General features: G+C 34.5%; 1 protein-coding gene across 5 annotated transcripts in view; it reads right to left on the bottom strand.

The window, feature by feature from the left end:
• LOC6039579 (germinal center kinase 1) overlaps positions 1–21,090 on the bottom strand; it is a 177,366-nt gene that overhangs the window by 28,036 nt on the left and 128,240 nt on the right. For all 5 annotated transcript variants that reach the window (XM_038258054.1, XM_038258052.1, XM_038258053.1 and 2 more), the window contains 2 exons: positions 11,086–11,181; positions 5,725–5,853 (listed from right to left, as the gene is read on the bottom strand). In XM_038258054.1, the coding sequence (XP_038113982.1) occupies positions 5,725–5,853; positions 11,086–11,181 (225 nt within the window). The remainder of the gene's footprint in view (positions 1–5,724; positions 5,854–11,085; positions 11,182–21,090) is intronic.

Here is a 21,090-nt window from a genome sequence, read left to right as displayed (position 1 = left end):
AAACCATGACAATACCAAGTTTTGGTATTGAAGCAATGTTCAAAAATCCAGAAGACCTCAACTTGGTATTGAAATGATTTTATTTTATGGTATTATTTTACCTTTGGAATAACATTGTATGGTATTGTTGTGCCCTTCCACATACAAGCTTTTGGTATGATTTCATGGTATTTTACCATCTATTACTGGGCAACCAAGGGCACATTTTGGTCGCTGTTATTTGCCCAAGTAATACCAAAATTTGGTATTCCCGTGTTATTTACCCCTGCTCGGGATAAGAAACTTTAAATATTCATAAGATTTCATTTCAAACTTGATCAAAATTCTCAATCAAACCACAATCAATACTACCCAAACAAATCCAGTAACCTTATTTAACCAACCCTATTAGTATAACAGCTCCCCACCCCCTAATCATGGGGTTCGCTACCCAACCCACGCACTTAATCGCACCTCCTTCGGGGACTCTCTCTCTCGCTGTTGCTCGCTGTAATCGTATTCAGATTGTTGTTTTGTAGGCCACTTAGGGTTGGATGACTTTACAATGGCCCCAACCCTAACCGCGCCAAGCCAAGTAGGTCACTCCCACAAGTGCGGTTTAATTCAATTAACTCGATCGTGTTCTAAACGGGGCGCAGCGCAGTACGTCAACTGTCAGGGGGTATAATTATTGGAGGGGAGAAATAATTTGAATGGTTTTACACATCTTATTTGAAATATTACAAAAAAAACCTACGAATTTCTAGTTCTCTCAAAAGTAGAATTTTTCGTATTTTAAAATCGATGCGCCCTTCTAAAATGTTACAATACTTACGATTATGAGGCATGAACCTGTTAAAAGTCGACGCACGAAAACACACAAACTGCAGTGGTGACTACCGTACAAACAAACACACACACTCACACACGCTGACTTTTAAACCTGCCCGCCGTCACGTTTATGCTGATGGCAATAAAGACAAATTAAAAAGTCACACGAAGGCACTCAACAACCCCGATACGCAACGAAAAAAAGAAGTTGTTAATTAAACGGTAGGTCAGAACCACTTGCTGCGGTGAAATTTGCATGATTTAATAGAAATGCTAGATTAGATGTTAAGCAAAATCTACAATAAATGAAAAAAAAATGTATCAGAGCAGTTCTCTACGGAATCGGTCTTTTTTCTTTAATTTTAATTTTTGTCTTTTTTTAATCCGGCTGAAATTTTTTTGGTGCCTTCGGTATGCCCAAAGAAGCCATTTTGCATCATTAGTTCGTTCATATAATTTTCCATACAAATTTGGCAGCTGTCCATACAAAAATGATATGTGAAAATTCAAAAATCTGTATCTTTTGAAGGAATTTTTTGATCGATTTGGTGTCTTCGGCAAAGTTGTAGGTATGGATATGGACAACAGGACAACACTGAAAAAAAATGATACAAGGTAAACAATTTTTTGGTGATTTTTAATTTCACTTTTTGTCACTAAAACTTGATTTGCAAAAAAAAAATATTTTTATTTTTTTTTATTTTTTGATATGTTTTAGAGGACATAAAATGCCAACTTTTCTGAAATTTCCTGAATGGGCAAAAAATCTTTGACCGAGTTATGATTTTTTGAATCACTACTGATTTTTTCAAAAAATCCAAATATTGATCGCAAAAGTTTTTCAACTTCATTTTTCGATGTAAAATCGAATTTGGAATCAAAAAGTACTTTAGTGAATTTTTGATAAAGTGCACCGTTTTCAAGTTATAATCATTTTTAGGTATTTTTTTTTTTTTTTGAAAATAGTCGCAGTTTTTCATTCTTTAAAATTAGTGCTCATGTTTGCCCACCTTTGAAAAAAATATTTTTTAAAAGCTGAGAAAATTCTCTATATTTTGCTTTATTGAACTTTGTTAATACGACCCATAGTTGCTGAAATATTGCCATGCAAAGGTTTGAAAACAGGAAAATTGATGTTTTCTAAGTCTCACCCAAACAACCCACCATTTTCTAATGTCGATATCTCAGCAACTAATGGTCCGATTTACAATGTTAAAATATGAAACATTCGTGAAATTTTCCGATCTTTTCGAAAAAAATATTTTCAAAAATATAAAATCAAGACTAACATTTTAAACGGGCCAAATTTTCAATATTATAAAAAAAGGTTAGTCCTGATTTCAAATTTTTTGAAAATATTTTTTTCGAAAAGATCGGAAAATTTCACGAATGTTTCATATTTAAACATTGTAAATCGGACCATTAGTTGCTGAGATATCGACATTAGAAAATGGTGGGTTGTTTGGGTGAGACTTAGAAAACATCAATTTTCCTGTTTTTTAACCTTTGCATGGCAATATCTCAGCAACCAAGGGTCGTATTAGCAAAGTTCAGTTAAGCAAAATATAGAGAATTTTCTCAGCCTTCCAAAAATATTTTTTTTCAAAGGTGGGCAAACATGTGCATTAATTATAAAAAATTAAAAACTGCAACTATTTCCAAAAATGTTACCTAAAAATGGCTTTAATTTGAAAACTGTGCACTGTATCAAAATTTCACTGAAGTACTAATTGATTGCAAATTTGATTTTACATCGAAAAATGAAGCTGAAAAATTTTTGCGACCAATATTTCGATTTTTTGAAAAAAATCCGTATTGATTAAAAAAATTCATAACTCGGTCAAAGATTTTTTGCACAACCTGGAAATTTCTGAAAAGTTGGCATTTGATGTCCTCTAAAACATATCATAAAAAAAAAAAAAAAAAAATAGTGGTTTTTGCATAACAAGTTTTAGTGACAAAAAGTTAAAATAAAAATCACCAATTTTTTTTAACTGTGTATAATTTTTTTCAGTGTAGTCCTTATCCATACCTACAACTTTGCCCAAGACACCAAATCGATCGAAAACTTCCTTCAAAAGATACAGATTATTGAATTTTCATACATCATTTTTGTATGGACACTCAGTGGTTTTTGAAAATCAAGTTTTAGTGACAAAAAGTTAAATTAAAAATCACCAATTTTTTTTTACTGTGTATTATTTTTTTCAGTGTAGTCGATATCCATACCTACAAATTTGCCGAAGACACCAAATCGATCAAAAAATTCCTTCAAAAGATACAGATTTTTGAATTTTCACATATCATTTTTGTATGGACAGCTGCCAAATTTGTATGTAAAATTATATGGACAAACTAATGATGCAAAATGGCTTCTTTGGGCATACCGAAGGCACCAAAAAATGTTTCAGTCGGATTAAAAAATACAAAAAAAAAATCGAATTACCGAAATCTGAGAGAACTTTTTCCAAAAAGTGCATGGACCTTGTGTGAAATGGAATCATAAAATAGTAGTGAAAAACAAACAAAAAGTAAAAAGTGCGTGTCAAAATATGAAAAAAAAAACAAAAAATACAGAAGGTAATGGGAAAATACTGCCAAAAATAAATATATAATTAACAATGCCAAATAAAATACTAAAAATGAAACAAAAATAAGTAAAGTTTTCCGTTGGTAAAAAAATGCTCCTTCAAAACAAGCTTAAAATAAAAAAAATCCACCCTATTTTTTTAAAGCATTACTCATATCTTTTGATATGATTTTCAAGGCTTTTTTTTTGCTCGGATGAAACTTTTTGTGTACATTTTCTATGTCAAAAACAGCAATTTTTCATCGATTGGTTTGTCCAAGTAAGCCTACGTACAATTTTGATAGCCGACCATACAAAAAAGCAAAAAAATCTGTTTTTTGAGAACAGATCTTCTAATCGATTTGGTGTCTTCGGAAAAGTTTTTTGTCGGTGTAACCATTTTGAAAATTTAAATTTTTTGAATAGTTTAGATGACAAAAATGCTATTTTTTTTAGCTGGCACGAGTTGGTCAAAAACCATATTTTTCTCTCAAATTTCTAAGTAATACGTACAACTATCAGTTTTCTGATTTTTGAACATTTCGATATTTTTTTCTTAAGGAAGGTAGCCAAAATTGAAGACTTGTTTGACTGAACTAGTCATGCAAATTGACTTCTTTGGTCATACAAAAAGTACACACAAAGTTTCATACAAATCAAAAAGTGAAAAAAATAATTGTTGTCCGAAGTCTCAGAAAATTGCTCTGCTTTTAAAAAAATACAATTTGATAAATTATGCTTAGTAAACTAGATAGAAAAAAGAAAACAATTCTATCCTGAAAATCATAGTTTTAACGTAAATTCTACACAAAAAAAATAATAAAAATATTTAAAATTCATGAGTTTTGCTACTGCAGGTTTTAGCGCTTCTAATTTGTCTTGTTCATTAAAGAATTTCGATGACTCATCAAAACCGCACGATTTTAAGTTCTTCCAGCCATTAGCAAACTTTAACGACAAACCCATAGAGCCTTAGAAATTCACCGTACACATATCCTATCACTTTTACGACGTGTCGTAAAATTTTTAACCGACTCAAAACCGGCAAATGTCCGACCGCATGCCCCGCAACAAGAACCCCGTGGAACGTGCCCGGTATATTTATTTTCAATATTCACTCCGTGGCAAGACGGCAAGCAAAAACGCAGTTAACGACTTCAAAACAAGCGCGTTCTACACTAACCACCGACAAGCAGCAGCTTCAGCGGCTAAACTTTTGCTCCACAAAACAATGCCAAACACTTAAAAAGCTCGACGGCCAAAGCTTTGTTGCATGGCGAAATGCCGCCACGACGCGAATGTTAATGGCTCGAGAGGGCACGAAAAGAAATTTTAGTTTTTATTTTTTTTAATTTTTATTTTGCAGATTAAAAACATATGTTTGCATTTGAAAAATAAATAAATTTAACCGTGAATTAAAAACAGGATAGGCCGTGGAAAAAAATAAGAGTTATTGAAATAACATTATAAACTGTATTATTATTCACGTTGTCACGAAAAAAATAAAGAAATCAAAAAAGTTGTAATGAATTTCTTGCCGTGTCTTAAGTCTATGCTCAGAACCCAGCCCTAGCAAAAGTTCATCAAGAATTCCTGGAAGTTCAAGCTTTGCGCGGTTGAGTTCGCTGAACTCTCCTAGATGTGTTCTAAAAATTTAATTGAAACTGAAGCTTTTCAGAAAACGAGCTTAGGGTGACAGTTAATTAGCCCAACTATAGTTATGAATGTCTCAGCTGATAGGATCGCACCTCTTAAGCCCCAAGAATTAATATTCACACAATTTAGACGGCTCATGTGAGTTGTGTGTCATAAAAGGTCGTCGGAATTCCACCTGTCAGCGAAGCGTCTCAAATTAATAACGCGCCCGCGTCTGACTCAGTGGTATTCGAAAGATGAACTGAACCAGAGAGTCATACAAATTGTCAGTCGTCGTCGTCCAGATAAGGATCTTCGTCTGACGGTAATGTGTACCAGCCCCCCAAAACATGAAAGATGGTGGCGGCTATACGGTGAACACAATACAGGTCTTTGAGACGTGGAGTGGGGTAGAAGCCATGATTGATAGTGACATTTGCTCGGCAAGCTGCTTTATCTGTCTTGAGGGCAAGTTCTGAGGGGTAGAGCAGGTTTGTGGTTTTGGGACAGTGATGGAGGAATCACAACAAAGAGACAGTTTTCCAAGCCATAATTGCACATCTCTGCTTGAATAACGCGTCAAGAATTCATCTCCACAAGTGTTGTTCCGAAAAAAATCCCCTTCCGTGTATGACCAGTTCCATTTACTTTGTACTCTTCAGGATAAACAACCTCTAAACTTAAAAAAAAAACAAAAATCATTGACTCACCTTAAGGTACGACCCGAAGTACTTGGTGACGAAGGGGGAGTCACACTGTGATAGCACCATGATTTCCTGCTGGATGTCCTCGATCTCATCTTCCGCCTCCTCGAGGTCGATGATTTTGATTGCCACAACCTGGAAAGGGGAAGACATAATTATTTTCAGCAAAATTTGTTACACTTCAATCAGGCAAAGGGAAGGGGGAGGCAAACAAGGCTCGATTTGGTGGAAGGACAAAGTGCTGGCAAGCAAAAATTAAAAATTTATCGCCACTAAATGGATGCTCTCTCTCGCTTGGTGTCACGGGGTTTAGGCGAGGAAAGTTTCACACAAGCGTAACAGGGTGGGGTTGAGGTGTTTGAACACTTGAATTTGGAAACGAGTATTTAATTTAAAAAAATGCTAAGAATTATAACATAAGTAAATAAAACAATTCGGTATTATTGGTAAAAAAGTCATGGAAAATTTTATTTCAAGTTTTTAGTCCCCTCCATTTCAAATTTCTTCGAAAAATCAGAGGGCAAAAATATTATTACTGAACATTCGCATTAAAAATATTATCTTTTTTCATATTTTTATTTTCTTACTTTTAACATCAAATTCGAGTTCTGTGACCTAATTTTGGTTTAATTTGAATAATTAATTGCCTATTGAATGACAAAAAAGCATTTTTTTTCAATATTTCATCATCGCCATTTTGGCCGCCATCTTGGATATACAAATTTAAAATCACTTAAGCTTAGTTTAGGGGTCAAACTTAAGCTCAAAAATATGACATAATTTTTTTTTCGTGATTCGATTATCCTAAGTGAAATGTTTCCGAGGCCTTCGGATAATCGAGTCTGGACTGTATTTCCATTAATTTATTGATTTTTTTTAAATATTTTTTGAAGGTTATTAAACTTTTTGTAAAAAGAAATCAAATAAGGCTTAATATTTGATATTGATTTATTTGCCCCTTCTCCTCGATCTCGTCAAACAGTTCAAATAAAATTTTCACCATCCAAATTAAAATTTAAAAAAAATCGCATGGTTTATGGATGGTCTCGTACATGTAAGTTTTGTTTTTTCAATCAAAGTTCCTGTTTTCGCAAATTGACTTTTATTTATTTGGATTTATAACTCTAATGTCAAAAGAATCCATGCATTCAAAATGAAGTACTTTCGAATTTACGATTTTTTTATTTCTTGAGAACTAAAAAGACAGCTTTTAGTCAGAGAATGACAGTGATTTTTTGAAAAAAAAAAAAAGTGGTTTTTAAAAGATCCGGGCGGTTTCGCGGAGTTTGACAGTTGCGTTCGTGAAGTTGAACGGTGCGGGTCGCGGTCATCACGCAAGATTTTCGTTGCCATTTCCGTTTTTGTTGTCCCCCCGATTGTGTTTGTTTTTCTAACCGGGCGGTTTCGCGTTTTTGCTTTTTCGAATATTATTTGGTTTTATCTTTCCACAGCTGGCTGTCTAAGATTGAATCATTTATTCTAAATCAACACCAAATAACCGGGAATAGTCTCATCCGCATCATCCGACTGTTTGCCTTGAGAATTCATAATCCATCACATTATTAAACAAAATTTATTGATTATTGGGTCGCATCATCATCCTCTATGATGAATCCTGGCCATTACCTTTACCCACTAACAAAATCCCAAGTAGAAGTAGTTTTCCGGCACACGTGGGGTGTGGATATCGTATAGAACCCACCTTTGGTAGCAACCTGTGCTAACTAACATTCCCGTCCCAATCCCCCGAGATCTACAAACTGACATGGCGGGCGCCGTTGGTGGCCAACGACTGTTACCTATTTGCTCCAGATCTAGTTTTGATGATATTGATGTTTTATCTTTTCAGCGCATTCATACATGCTGTTGATAAGGGAAACACCATTAGATCGTTGAAGCGTATTACCGGTTGTATTGATAGGTTATTACGGTCCTGTTCAGCAACGGAGAAAGACAACCATGGGTGGTCTCTCATGCTCATGCTAAAAAAAAGTGGTTTTTAAAAATTTCGAAACAGCGAACTGTCTGAAAAAATAATAAAATGAAACACGAATTGAATTTGCAATTGAAAAGTACCTTAATTATTTCTACTAAATAAACCGTTCTCAATTCATAGCCATTTTTCTTTATGTTTTTATTTTTTTTATTTTAAAAATACTTATTAAAGGAAAAACACCTGTCTAGCTTAAAAACTTTTGTGAAATTTTCAGATTTTGTCAATAAAAGTATTCTAAAATTTTAAAAGCAAGCAAAATATTTGAAAAGTATTGCAAATAGATATTTTTTTAGATCGATTGTAAGGTTGAATCTCAGAAACTATTGTCCGATTTTCTACGTTTCAGAGAGAAAATTGCAGGAAATTTCCTCCGATTTTTTTTTAGGTGTGGATATTGAGCATGGTAGACTGTCAATGAGCTGCTTCTCCTATATTGATCAGATCAGCTGAAGTTAAACAATAATTCATAAAAGATCAGTGGGAACCAACCATCGTGCACTGTTTAACCTCTGATGATCCCTACTGATTAGTCAATACCGGCGACCTCCTGAGAAGCTTGAAAGGTCGAAAGACAAAAGGTCGAATGGACAAAACATCAAAAGGACAAAAGGTCGAATAATTTAAATATTTTTCTTACAAAAAAAATATGTGACCCTAAACGCATGAATATCGAAAAGCAGATATGGGAAGCTGTTTTAAACGGCTTTCATTAACTACACTTCTGTGTTCTTTAAAATTTTGAGGTCTTCTGAATAAAAACTTGCCCCCCAGATTGTTGAAGACGTTTTCAAAAGGGGAAGCGGGAGGGGGTAAGAAGGGGAGGCTGTTTATATTTCAAAATGTAAATAAATACGATCCTGCCCAACGTCCGGCCCGAGAGACCATTTTATCCGGCCCGCGATTATTTTTCAAAAAAGTTCTATGACCGGCCCTAAAGGCTGTTTATGAAATACTCAATAAAAAATTGCGTGTCAAAATAAAAAATAAAATATCTTGGATCAAATTTTCAGATATTATAACAAAACATTTATTTTTATGACATAGAATGTTGCTAGTGTTTGAATTTTGCCTTCGAATTTTTTAAAATGATTTTATTTCACATTAAAACATTCTTTATGTTCTTTTTTATCATTTTTATGTATATATATTTAGAATCATTTATCAAACTTGAAAAATGTGCAAACAGATTGCAAAGAAACACTAGATTCCAAAATGTGTTTCATAATGAGTCAAAACATTTTATGAAATGCATTGTAAAATATTTAAATAATGGTGCACAACAACGCAAAAATTGTTTTTCTCGAAGAAAATTCGAATTGCATTTCAATTAATTTGATCTTGTCTCGTTGTTTTTTTCAACTTTGAAAAAAAATGTTGCGACGAAATTGGAATGTTTTTTTAGTTAATGATACCAGGGTATAATTACAATACAATTTTAACCAAAGCAAAATAAAAATAATTCAAAGAAATACATCTTTAAGAATTATCTTTGTTTTTCTGTCTTAAATTCAAGAAATATGAATCTTATTTGCAACATTAGTCAATTTATTTGTTTACTTAAAACAACCTAATAAAACACATTTTATGAATTTTTTTTTAACTTTCACCCGGCCGCCACTGTTTCAGAAAAATCAGATCTGGCCCGCAGGGCCAAGAGGTTGGGCACCCCTTGAGCCAACGTAACCATGAAGGATAGATTGGAAAAGGATAAAAAACTTGAAAAAAAAAATAAAAAATGTTTAAGAAGTCGCCTTTTGATTCAAAGAACTTGTTTGTTGAATGTTTGAAAGAATCGAATAACTCACGATATTCGAAAAAAAAAATCAATACAAATATTTTTTTTTTTTTTTTAGAGAGTGAAAAACTTTTCAAAAAATGGTTTGAAAGTTAATCTGTTAGGCCGATGCAAATATTTAAAAAAGTTTTTGTCCCTCGACCCTGGCCGAGGTCAAGGGGGGGGGGGGCAAAAAAATTAAAAAATATAAAAATTTAAATAACAAGCCATAGTCTTCACATTTAAATGAAAAAAAGTGTTTTAAAATGCATTGTACACTAGTTCAGTTGTTTTGCAATCATTAGTTTTCAAAAAATCTAAGATCTGACAAAAACAAAAATTGTATCGAAAAAAAGATTTTGCATCGAAAATTTTCAAAAAATCTTAAGATTTTTTAATAAACCCAAACATGCTAAAAATGATTTTAAACGCAGGAGAATGTATTTTAATTTGATTTCAGCTGGTTGCACTTGAATTTTCATTGAAATTTTGAAGTTTATTGTAAAAATTTTGTTTGCCCCTGATTTTTCGGGCCAATTTTGAAGGAGGGGGGTTGTGACAAAACTTTTAAAAATATTTGTACCAGCCTTAATTTGAAAAAAAAAGCTCATAACTAAAGGGATGGATAAACTCACAAACAAAAAAGAGATTTGTTTTCAAGAAAATATTGTTTTCTAGAATATTTTAGAAATTTAAAATTATTGTTATTTGTTTCATTTTTTCACATTCGATCATTTGTCCACTTTCGCCTTTTTGTCCATTCGACCTTATGTCCTTCGACCTTTTGCCGCACATCCATCCGAAATAGGTTGGTTCAAACATTTAATCTGATATTTTTTTTTGCAAAAACCAAAATAAAAAAAAAATGTTTTCATACAAAGATTTCAAATAACAGACTAGATTTTTTGGAACTTCATATTATTTTTCCTTAAAAGCTTAACTAATAACATTTCATCTGTGGTCGAGAGTGTCAAAATCACATGAAAATACGTGAAGTTATGATTTTCTGAAACCTGTGGTTTAGCTAAAATCTTAAAAAATGATTTTTGTACCGCCCTAATACTACGTAGGTTTCCCTAATGGGTAAAGATAAAAATAAACAACTGCCAAAATATTCAAGGCAAGAAACCCCCAGACCAAATTCGGGCCCGATCTGATTTTTTTTCAAAATTATGCTATTTTCGTGGGGAATTGCTGTATAATTCTAAATTAAATGCATTTTAAACAACAGTTTAATTTGATTCCAAACACTTTCACCCCACCCTGTGCCGAGTCCAGCCAGCGCCGAAGTGCCATCCGCCGCCAGACAGACAAAGTTGCTAGTAATGTAATGAAAAAAGTTTTCCACCTCAATTGAACGAATAAATCATTTGCGGGTGGCAACGACGATGGGCCGAGCCCATGCAAGAATGGGTTCTTGGCGCAAAGTAGTTTAGTCGCAGAAGCCTTTAGGAATAGTGGCGGAGAAAAAGAGTTTTGTCTTTCGTAAGAGGGTGGAAAACTTTTCCTCTTGGGGGAGACCATGTGATAATTTATCTTGCTTTAAGACTTCATCAGATGCTTTGGGGAAGCTTGTAGCGTGGGCGCGGTTACTCACCTGCTGTGTCCTGTTGTCGACGCCCTTGAACACTTCGCCAAAGGATCCCTTGCCGATTCGTTCCTGCTTTGTGAAGATTAGTTCCGGGTCGACTTTCTGCAAATAGAGAACAAGAAAAAAGCAATCATTAAGTAACAAATTGAAAAACACAGAAAAAAAACAAGCTGGAAACATATGGACCGAGTGAAGATCCGCTTGTAGCACAGCCCCGCAAACGTGAGAGAAAGAACACACATACGGCATTAATTTAATTAAAAAGTTTTCAATTAAAATTTAATTCGTTTGGCGGACGTTCGCACACACACACACACACTTTCACGATGGGGTGGAGGACTGATGTTTGCTGGATGGATACATCGTGTCTAGTTTTATCAGTGGGCCACCATCGGTGTAACTAGTGAGTGAGCAGGACGATGATTTTAAATTTAGTGTACTATATAGACAAGTGCACCCGTGAGGGAAATCAAATGAAATGAGGGAGATTGGTAGTAAAGAGGGGTTGCGAGGAGTGCAGGGTGGTGAGGTTCGGTTCAACATTGATGGTCCCATCGGAGGGTAGCGGGGACTTTAGAGAGGAGGAAAACTTCCGGTTTTACCGGAAATGAATCTGGAAGAAGGGTGCTGGATTGCGATGGACTTCAATTGATGAATAGAATTAGGTTTGAAACGCTTTTTAAAGAAAATTTAAATGCATTTTCCAGGGTAAAGTGCACCTTAAATAAATGCTGTTGAGCAATTTTCTGAGAATTCGGTCATTCATTTTGTATTTTTTAATCCTGCTGAAACTTTTTATTGTGCCTTCATACACCCAAAGAAGACATTTTACATCATTGGTATGTCCATATAATTTTCCATACAAATTTGGCAGCTGTCCATACAAAAATGAAGTGTGAAAATTCAAAAATCTGTATCTTTTGAAGGATTTTTTCAATCGATTTGGTATCTTCGGCAAGTTGTAGGTATGAATATGGACTAGACTGAAAAAAATGATACACAGTATTTTTTTTTTTTTCAAAAAACCGAAATTTTGATGTAAAATAGAATTTGCAATCAAAAAAAACTTTGGTGAAATTTTGATAACGTGCCCCGTTTTTAAAACTAAAGCCATTTTTTGGTAACTTTTTTCAAAATAGTCGCAGTAATTATTTTTTTTTAAATCAGTGCCCATGTTTGCTCACTTTGAAAAAAATATTTTTGAAGAGCTGAGAAATTTCTTTATATTTTACTTTTTTAACTCTGTTGATACGACCCTTTATTGTTGATATATTGCCATGCAAAAGTATAAAAACAGGAAAATATGCGACCAATATTTCGATTTTTTGAAAAAATGGTATTGATTCAAAAATTCATAGCTCAGTTAAAGATTTTTTGCACAACCTGAATATTTCTGAAAATTTGGCATTTTATATCAAAAAATTAAATAAAAATAGTGTTTTTTTGCAAATCAAGTTATAGTGACAAAAAGTGAAATTAAAAATCACGATTTTTTTTTGCAGTGTATCATTTTTTTTCAGTGTAGTCCATATCCATACCTACAACTTTGCCCAAATAGATCAAAACATTCCTTCAAAAGATACAGATTTTTGAATTTTCATACATCATTTTTGTATGGACAGCTGCCAAATTTGTATGGAAAATTATATGGACAAACTAATAATGCGAAATGGCTTCTTTGGGAATACCGAAAGCACCAAAAAAGTTTCAGAATGATAAAAAACGAAAATTAAAATTAAAGAAAAAATACCGATTCTGTAGAGAACTGCTCTGTTTATTTTTTTGGGAGCAAATCTCCATGAAGGACTTTCTACAAAAAATCTGATTTTTAAGAAAAACATATTTAGACCAAGACTAACATTTCAAAAGAAATGTAAAAAGGACAGCCCTTTTGAAATGTTCGTATGGATAGTTAACTTCTTTTCAAAAAATTGAATGGATTAGAAAATTTCACGAATAATTTATTTTTTGACATTGATAACACCAACCAACAAAATTTCTGCGCAGGCTCAACTCGAAGGGAAGCATGAAGTTTGGGGTCCCCAGAAACATATTGACAAGAATTTTACAAAAATATTTAGTCAGAGCCGAATGGTTTTTCTCCAAAGTTTGTATGGAACTGTTAGTGCTACTCTCACATATTGCATGCAAATTTTGCTTGCAAAGAAACTGAGTTTCTTAGTTTTTTAAGTTTCTTAGTTTCTAAGTTTCTAAGTTTCTAAGTTTCTTAGTTTCTTAGTTTCTTAGTTTCTTAGTTTCTTAGTTTCTTAGTTTCTTAGTTTCTTAGTTTCTTAGTTTCTTAGTTTCTTAGTTTCTTAGTTTCTTAGTTTCTTAGTTTCTTAGTTTCTTAGTTTCTTAGTTTCTTAGTTTCTTAGTTTCTTAGTTTCTTAGTTTCTTAGTTTCTTAGTTTCTTAGTTTCTTAGTTTCTTAGTTTCTTAGTTTCTTAGTTTCTTAGTTTCTTAGTTTCTTAGTTTCTTAGTTTCTTAGTTTCTTAGTTTCTTAGTTTCTTAGTTTCTTAGTTTCTTAGTTTCTTAGTTTCTTAGTTTCTTAGTTTCTTAGTTTCTTAGTTATAGAACTCAAGTATGTAAACTCTCTGTCTCCCAGTGTAAAAGAATAAATAATTACATCATCATCAACAGCAACTATTGCTCAATGCCCCATGTCACGACTCTGATCGATCTTAAACCCATTTTCTACAACTCAAAAGTCACGATGACGGCTGCCGTTTCTGTAATTACCAAGCTGGGTTGTCACCAAACAGCTGATTCTAGACTTCTGCTGCCGCTAGTGCCACGAGCTACAATTACACAACTGCCACACTTTCAGCCTACAGATCGTTGAAGACTTTAAGATTTGTGAACTGTTCAACCTTCATTGGCATGACTGTACGGAGTTTGGAGACACGATGATTCGTGGTTTGAGGAAAAGAAATGAGAAAAAATCAGCCATAGTTGAGCCCTCTGTTATGAAGTCTCCGTTATACCAGTTGTTTCTTCTTGTATGAGTCACAGCTTCTGAAGCATATCTCCATATCTACATACGATGGCACGATAAGTACGGCAGATTTTTTTTTCACTTTCATCCGTCCAACAATGCCGCCATCGTTCCGTTAGATTGGCGAAATTCTCCGCAGAGATAATGACTTCAACTTTGCGCCGTCGAAACTACAGCCCAACCCTGGTAGTTTGACGTAGTCAAACAGAAAACAAAACCATCATCAATCACTGTCAAACAACCGGGGTTCAACGGTAGCTGGAAAAAAGTGAGAAGACGATGCCACGTCTATGGCGAAAAAAAAAGCTCGATGCTGCAAAGTTTCAGTGCAGAAGCAACAGTTCAAGCCGTGGCAGTGCATCATCGCGCCGAGGATGCTACAACTACAACAGAAGGGGAGGAAAATTAGTTCATCAAGTAGATGGGAAAAGAACAACAACCAACCGAGAGCAATTTTCATTAGTCTCTAGTCTCGGGTAAATCGCGTGTTCTGTACGGAGGAGGGGTATTAGTGTAATGCACACGATTAAACTTCTTTTTTGTAGTTGCTGCTTCAAATGGAAGAAACAGAGCAGCATTAAAAATTGCATCCAATTCTTGGTCGGATCTCAGACGGGTCTAGGAACGTGACCGAGTCTAGTTTTTTTTTGTGTGATGATTCTCGTTTTTTTGTTGTTAAAACCAAAGTCAGTCAGTCAGTCAGTCGGTCATCGGATCGGATATCTCGCCTTCTCAGTTAGCCACGTTGTGTGGAGTGAAGCTCTTAGAATGCTGTATAATGATGGTGTAATTACAGCCCCAAAGGTTCCCCATTGTAGGAATGTAATTTTGCTATTTTTTTTGCATTTTCTGTAAGCATCGTTTCGTGTGAGAGAGCTGAGGATCGTTTTTCAAAGTGCTGTTGAACGAGCTTTCAGCTGATGCATTAATCGTATCACTGAGCTGCAGTTGCAATTATTGCTAAAGTGGTTGCGCTAATGATACTGATTTTGTTTTTGATGCATGAAACTTGGTTACTTTACAAACGGAAATTCACAATAAACAAAACATCTGGGTGAATTTTCAGAATTCGATTCACAAAAATATTTAAGTCGTTTTCAAAATTTTGAAATTTAAATGTTACAAATCCATATCTCAGTTGACTTTTGATGAGAAATAAATAGCAAAACAGTGGCTGAGTCACCCCTCTGTCACTGAACAATCCCAACACAGGAAATTTCAATGCACACACCCTAACAACCTTCCCCATTGAGTGTGGGTTCACACCGGCAGTGCAATTTGAAAAACAAAGCGCAATCGAAAGTGTGCACTTTTATTTTGTGGCGACACGCACTCCTAGGTAATGACATTTAGGAAAAGTGCAGTTTGCACACGCACACACGTGCAAACGAAAGTGTTCGTGCCACGCGCACAAAAGCGTGAGCGAGTTTTCTCTTTCTCTCTCCCTCTCGTGGCACACGCGGCAATCAACAGTTTGACGTGTCGTGCTTGTGTTTTTTTTTTATTATCAAACAAAGCGAAAATCGATTTTTTTTTAGTTATGTAGATTCGTTTAAAACTGTTTAAAAAAAAACATATTTTGATTACACAAAGCTACATTTTTTATTTGATTGAATTATAAAAAAACACTTTGATCATAACCACTTTCAACAGACCAATAGTCGTGCTGTACGGTTACAACTACCAACCTATAGCCTGGAGAAATTTGCATAATGAAGCCGACGACGTCGCCGGGTGTGTGCTAATTAGCTTACTCGCTTCGTGTAAGTCACGGCAAGTATTTGTCACCAGGTATTGTAATGCTACCTAACTAGCCGTGTGACACGTCTGAAGGTTTTCCACATTCTTGAATCCCCACGGAGCGAGGCCAGCTACTGGCGGGGGGTGGTCTAGGGTTAGAAATGTTGTTTGACCTTTTCTGTTATGCCGCGGTACACAGGATTCAGGAACATTCTGTTGCGAAGGAGTTTGTTACAAAGTTAAGAATGGGATGTCTTAACAAGTTTTAGATGATTGATTTGACATGAAATTTTTATTTTTCAAATCTTTTTATCAACGCTATGCCAAGTTTTCGAAAGTGTAAAACCCTTGACTCTGTCCGAGTTCGAGGGTTGATTTCAGTCATTTGTTTTTTTTTTTTTGTTGTTGGCAATTGCAAATTTTATCACAATTTATTAGGGTGGGTACGGATTTTGAAAAGTTCTCAGATTAAGTTCTGGTGTGGTTCCCCGTAGGGAATACCCATTGGGACTCTCACGCCAAATTTCAGCTCATTTGGCTGAAAACTGGCTTGTCTCAAGCTGGTTCAAGTTTACATGGAAATTACTATGGAAAATTTTGTATTTTCGTTCATTCGCCCCTACAGGCCTGGGGAAAACATGTAGAAACTTCTAGGATGGCTAGAAATGAGCGTAATCGTCTGGAGAACAACTTTCCCTAAGAGACCAGGTCGATTCGTTCAACCCCCATCGAGCTCAACGGCAATACATCCGGGGTTTTCGGAACCAACGATTTTACACAGAAAAGCATCAAATTTTCCTTAGCATGCTATGAATGTTTGATGAACACCGCGACGCCACATGTCAAACAGCTACCACGTGGACTAGTATCGCCTATAAAAAAAATACTTTTTATTACTTTTTGAACTAAAGAATTATCATTTATGGTGATCCTGATACTATTTAGCTGTATTCTAAACCTCCAAATATGGAAAAAGCTGTTATGGTGCAAATTTTACAATCACGTGGTAGCTGTTTGATATGTGGCGTCGCGGTGTTAATCAAGCATTCATAGCATGCTAAGGAAAATTTGATGCTTTTCTGTGGAAAATCGTTGGTTCCGAAAACCCCGGATGTATTGCCGTTGAGCTCGATGGGGGTTGAACGAATCGACCTGGTCTCTTAGGGAAAGTTGTTCTCCAGACGAGTCCGCTCATTTCTAGCCATCCTAGAAGTTTCTACATGTTTTCCCCAGGCCTGTAGGAGCGAATGAACGAAAATTCAAAATTTCCCATGGTAATTTCCATGTAAACTTGAACCAGCTTGAGACAAGCCAGTTTTCAGCCAAATGAGCTGAAATTTTTCGTGAGAGTCTCTATGGGTATGCTCTACACGGGGAACCACACCAGAACTTAATCTGAGAACTTTTCAAAATCCGTACCCACCCTACAATTTATATCCCCTTCAAAACAATTTCAATAAATTCAGAGGACGAAAACAATATTTATTGGTGAAAATTGAAATTTACTTGGAAAAAATGCATAAATTTTAAATACATTGTATAATTTTAATTTTATTTGTTTATTTTTATTATAAAACTCTTCCAGACTTACTGCGAATTTTGATTTATTGTACCACAGATCGAAAAAAAAACATACAAATTTGGAAAATGAAATATTTTCATAAATTCTTTGATATTTTGAAAAAGTAGCATAACTGCATTTTGTGATAATTTTTGCATTAAAAATTTATAATGCTGAGCTTAAAATTTGATTTTTATAACTAATGTTGCTTTTTGTTATAAAAAAAATACATTGGAACTTTTTTCGACAAAAAAAGTATCAACTTTTTTCAAAAAACACAAAAAGATCAACGGCTTTCTTTGTTAAGCCGATTCCGATTCCGACTCCGGCTCCGGCTTTCCAAAAATTGTTGACTCCGGCTCCGACTCTGACTCCGACACCTAATCTGTATTTTAAATGTAAAAAAAGGCATTTTCAGCACAACGATTTTCTGAGTAAATTTGAATTTTGTTGTTTGAAAAATTGGAACATTTTATTTAACTACACCCAACTGGCAGTCGCATGATTGTGATGCATGGCAGCATGAAAGTATATCAGAATCTGCATGAAATCTGTACTCATGCATTTTTTGCGATATAGGGATATGACATTTTTGCCCGTTACCGACAATTATCGACATTACCGACGGCTGATTGATTGTATTGGAGAAAAAAATCTAAACAGAACGAGGATTGAACCATCAACTTCTTGGTTATTGGTCCGACACGCTACCACCGCGCTATGGAGGCTTGAGAGGGACAGAGCACCAACATAATCTTCTCTCTGGAGTGTTGCTCGGGGACGCGCCAGCATTATATGTGTTGGTAAGAAATGGAGATCGCTGACATGTTTACACGCGGGCAAAAATGAGCTTGCTGCAAAAACTGTTGGAAAATGTAACATTTTCTGCAACAAATCACCTGTTGCAGATTTTGATATATATTTTTCCTTTGGGTGTACTTTAAATTTACATTCATTTTTTTTTAAGTTAACAAGCTAGCTACACTAATTTTCAATTGTTTTTTTCAGCTAGTTTTCATTTACTGAAAATTTTAGTAGTGCAGATTTCAGTAAATTTAACTGAATTGTGTAATGAGAAATTGGTGTGCAGTAACTATCAAAGATACCCTGGTTTTGAAATGAACAATTTTCAAAGTAACTATTTTTTAAAGTTTTTTTGAATTTATTTGAGAAGACGTACATGGACATTGTGTGATCCAGCCTAGAACACACTTTATACATACAAATTATGAGAAAATTCTTATATTTGAAAAATAAATTAAATTAAATCAATTATATCACCCCGATTTAAAAAAGTTTAAAAAAAGACTTGTTCAACGATATTATTTAAGGATCAACACTTTAAGAGTTTTGTAGAGAAATTGTAAACATTGGGGTAATCGATATATCTAATAAAATCAATGACTCGTATATGCAAATAAGCGAACGTATGGTATCTGATGAATAACACATCATGGTATCTGATGAATATCTTGAACCAAAAAATGAATTAAACAAAACAAATGTCAACGCAGTGCACGCAATTCAATAAATAAATTTAAAATATAAAAAATGGGAATCAACCTGAATTTTAAAAAATACTGAACAATAAATAAGTTCGTGAATTATATTGAATTTTTTGACAACTCCGACTCCAGTTCCGACACCGGGTTTATCAGAAATTTACGACTCCAGCTCCGACTCCGACTCTAGCTCATACAATTTAGCCGACTCCACAGCCCTGCGTAAAACTAAAAAAATAGAACGGTCTCATTTCTTGTACTTTGGTTTTTCGACTGAGTCGACCAATTGTGGAAAAAAATATTTAAAAATATCAAAGTCAAAATTAAACCATTATTTCAAACGCAACAATGCTTTTACATCCTCTTAGGCCTGCGAGTTTTTCACCTTTACCTAAAATTTTAAAAATGTAAATAATTTTCAAGAATGTATTTCATAAAGCATGCAAGCAGTACACGAATTAGCATAATTTTATAAGCTTGGTATAATAAGTATGGCAGTTTGCATGTGACAGTTAATGTTATGGAAAAATTATGGGTTGTTTTGGGAATTTGTAGTAAAATAACATCGCAAAAAAGGTAATATTAAACCATACCAATTTTCAACCTTCCAAAATTAAACTTGTTTTGTACTGTGTATAAAATGCTAGGCAAAAACAAATGGGTAATACTCCGCCAACTCACACAGCAGTTGCCCCGACCCCTCTTCGATTTGCGTGAAAATTTGTCCTAAGGGGTAACTTTTGTCCCTGATCACGAATCCGAGGTCCGTTTTTTGATATCTCGTGACGGAGGGGCAGTACGACCCCTTCCATTTATGAACATGCGAAAAAAGAGGTGTTTTTCACTAATTTGCAGCCTGAAACGGTGATGAGATAGAAATTTGGTGTCAGAGGGACTTTTATGTAAAATTAGACGCCCGATTTGATGGCGAACTCAGAATTCCGAAAAAACGTATTTTTCACTGAAAAAACACAAAAAAAGTTTAAAAAATTCTCTCATTTTCCGTTACTTGACTGTAAAAATTTTTGGAACATGTCATTTTATGGGAAATTTAATGTACTTTTCGAATCTTCATTGACCCAGAAGGGTCATTTTTTCATTTAGAACAAAATTTTTCATTTTAAAATTTCGTGTTTTTCTAACTGTTCAACAAAGTTGTAGAGCAGACAATTACAAAAATTTTGATATATAGACATAAGGGGTTTGCTTATAAACATCACGAGTTATTGCGATTTTACGGAAAAAAAGTTTTGAAAATGTTGGTCGTCGTTAATCATGGCCGTTCATGGTCACCCGCGACAGACACGGACGACGAAACAAAGAGAAACGCAAAATGTAACTTTTTCAAAACTTTTTTGCGTTAAATCGTAATAACTTGTGATGTTTATAAGCAAACCCCTTATGTCTATATATCAAATTTTTTGTAATTGTCTGCTCTACAACTTTGTACCACATTGTTACACTCTAAAAAATAACCCTGCAAAGTTAGAAAAAACACGAAATTTTAAAATGAAAAATTTTGTTCTAAATGAAAAAATGACCCTTCTGGGTCAATGTAGATTCGAAAAGTACATTAAATTTCCCATAAAATAACATGTTCCAAAATTTTTTAAAGTCGAGTAACGGAAAATGGGAGAATTTTTAAAACTTTTTTAGTGTTTTTTTCGATGAAAAATACGTTTTTTTGGAATTCTGAGTACGCCATCAAAGCGGGCGTCTAATTTTACATAAAAGTCCCTTTGACACCAAATTTCTATCTCATCACCGTTTCAGGCTGCAAATTATTGAAAAACACCTCTTTTTTCGCATGTTCAAAAATGGAAGGGGTCGTACCGCCCCTCCGTCACGAGATATCAAAAATGGACCTCGGATTCGTGATCAGGGACAAAAGTTACCCCTTAGGACAAAGTTTCACGCAAATCGAAGAGGGATCGGGGCAACTGCTGTGTGAGTTGGCGGAGAATTACCCATGTGTTGTTTACTTTTTACTCACAAAATCAAGTAAAATTACTTCGAAAAAGAGGTAATACGCTACCATCAAATTTAACGAACCTCAAAAATATTTTTATACTGTGTAATGAAATAACGTATCTATTGTTTGACAGTAAGTTAGGCACCGTCCAGGAATGACGCAACTCATGGTTCATACTCGAACAAAAATGGATCGCAAATGTATAACAAACATATTTCGATGGGATATGAAAAATCACGACA

The sequence above is a fragment of the Culex quinquefasciatus genome, chromosome 2, assembly GCF_015732765.1.
Source record: "Culex quinquefasciatus strain JHB chromosome 2, VPISU_Cqui_1.0_pri_paternal, whole genome shotgun sequence".
NCBI classification, from domain to species: domain Eukaryota; kingdom Metazoa; phylum Arthropoda; class Insecta; order Diptera; family Culicidae; genus Culex; species Culex quinquefasciatus.
The sequence above is the reverse complement of the archived record's forward strand: the minus strand, read 5'-3'. Positions and strand labels throughout refer to the sequence as shown.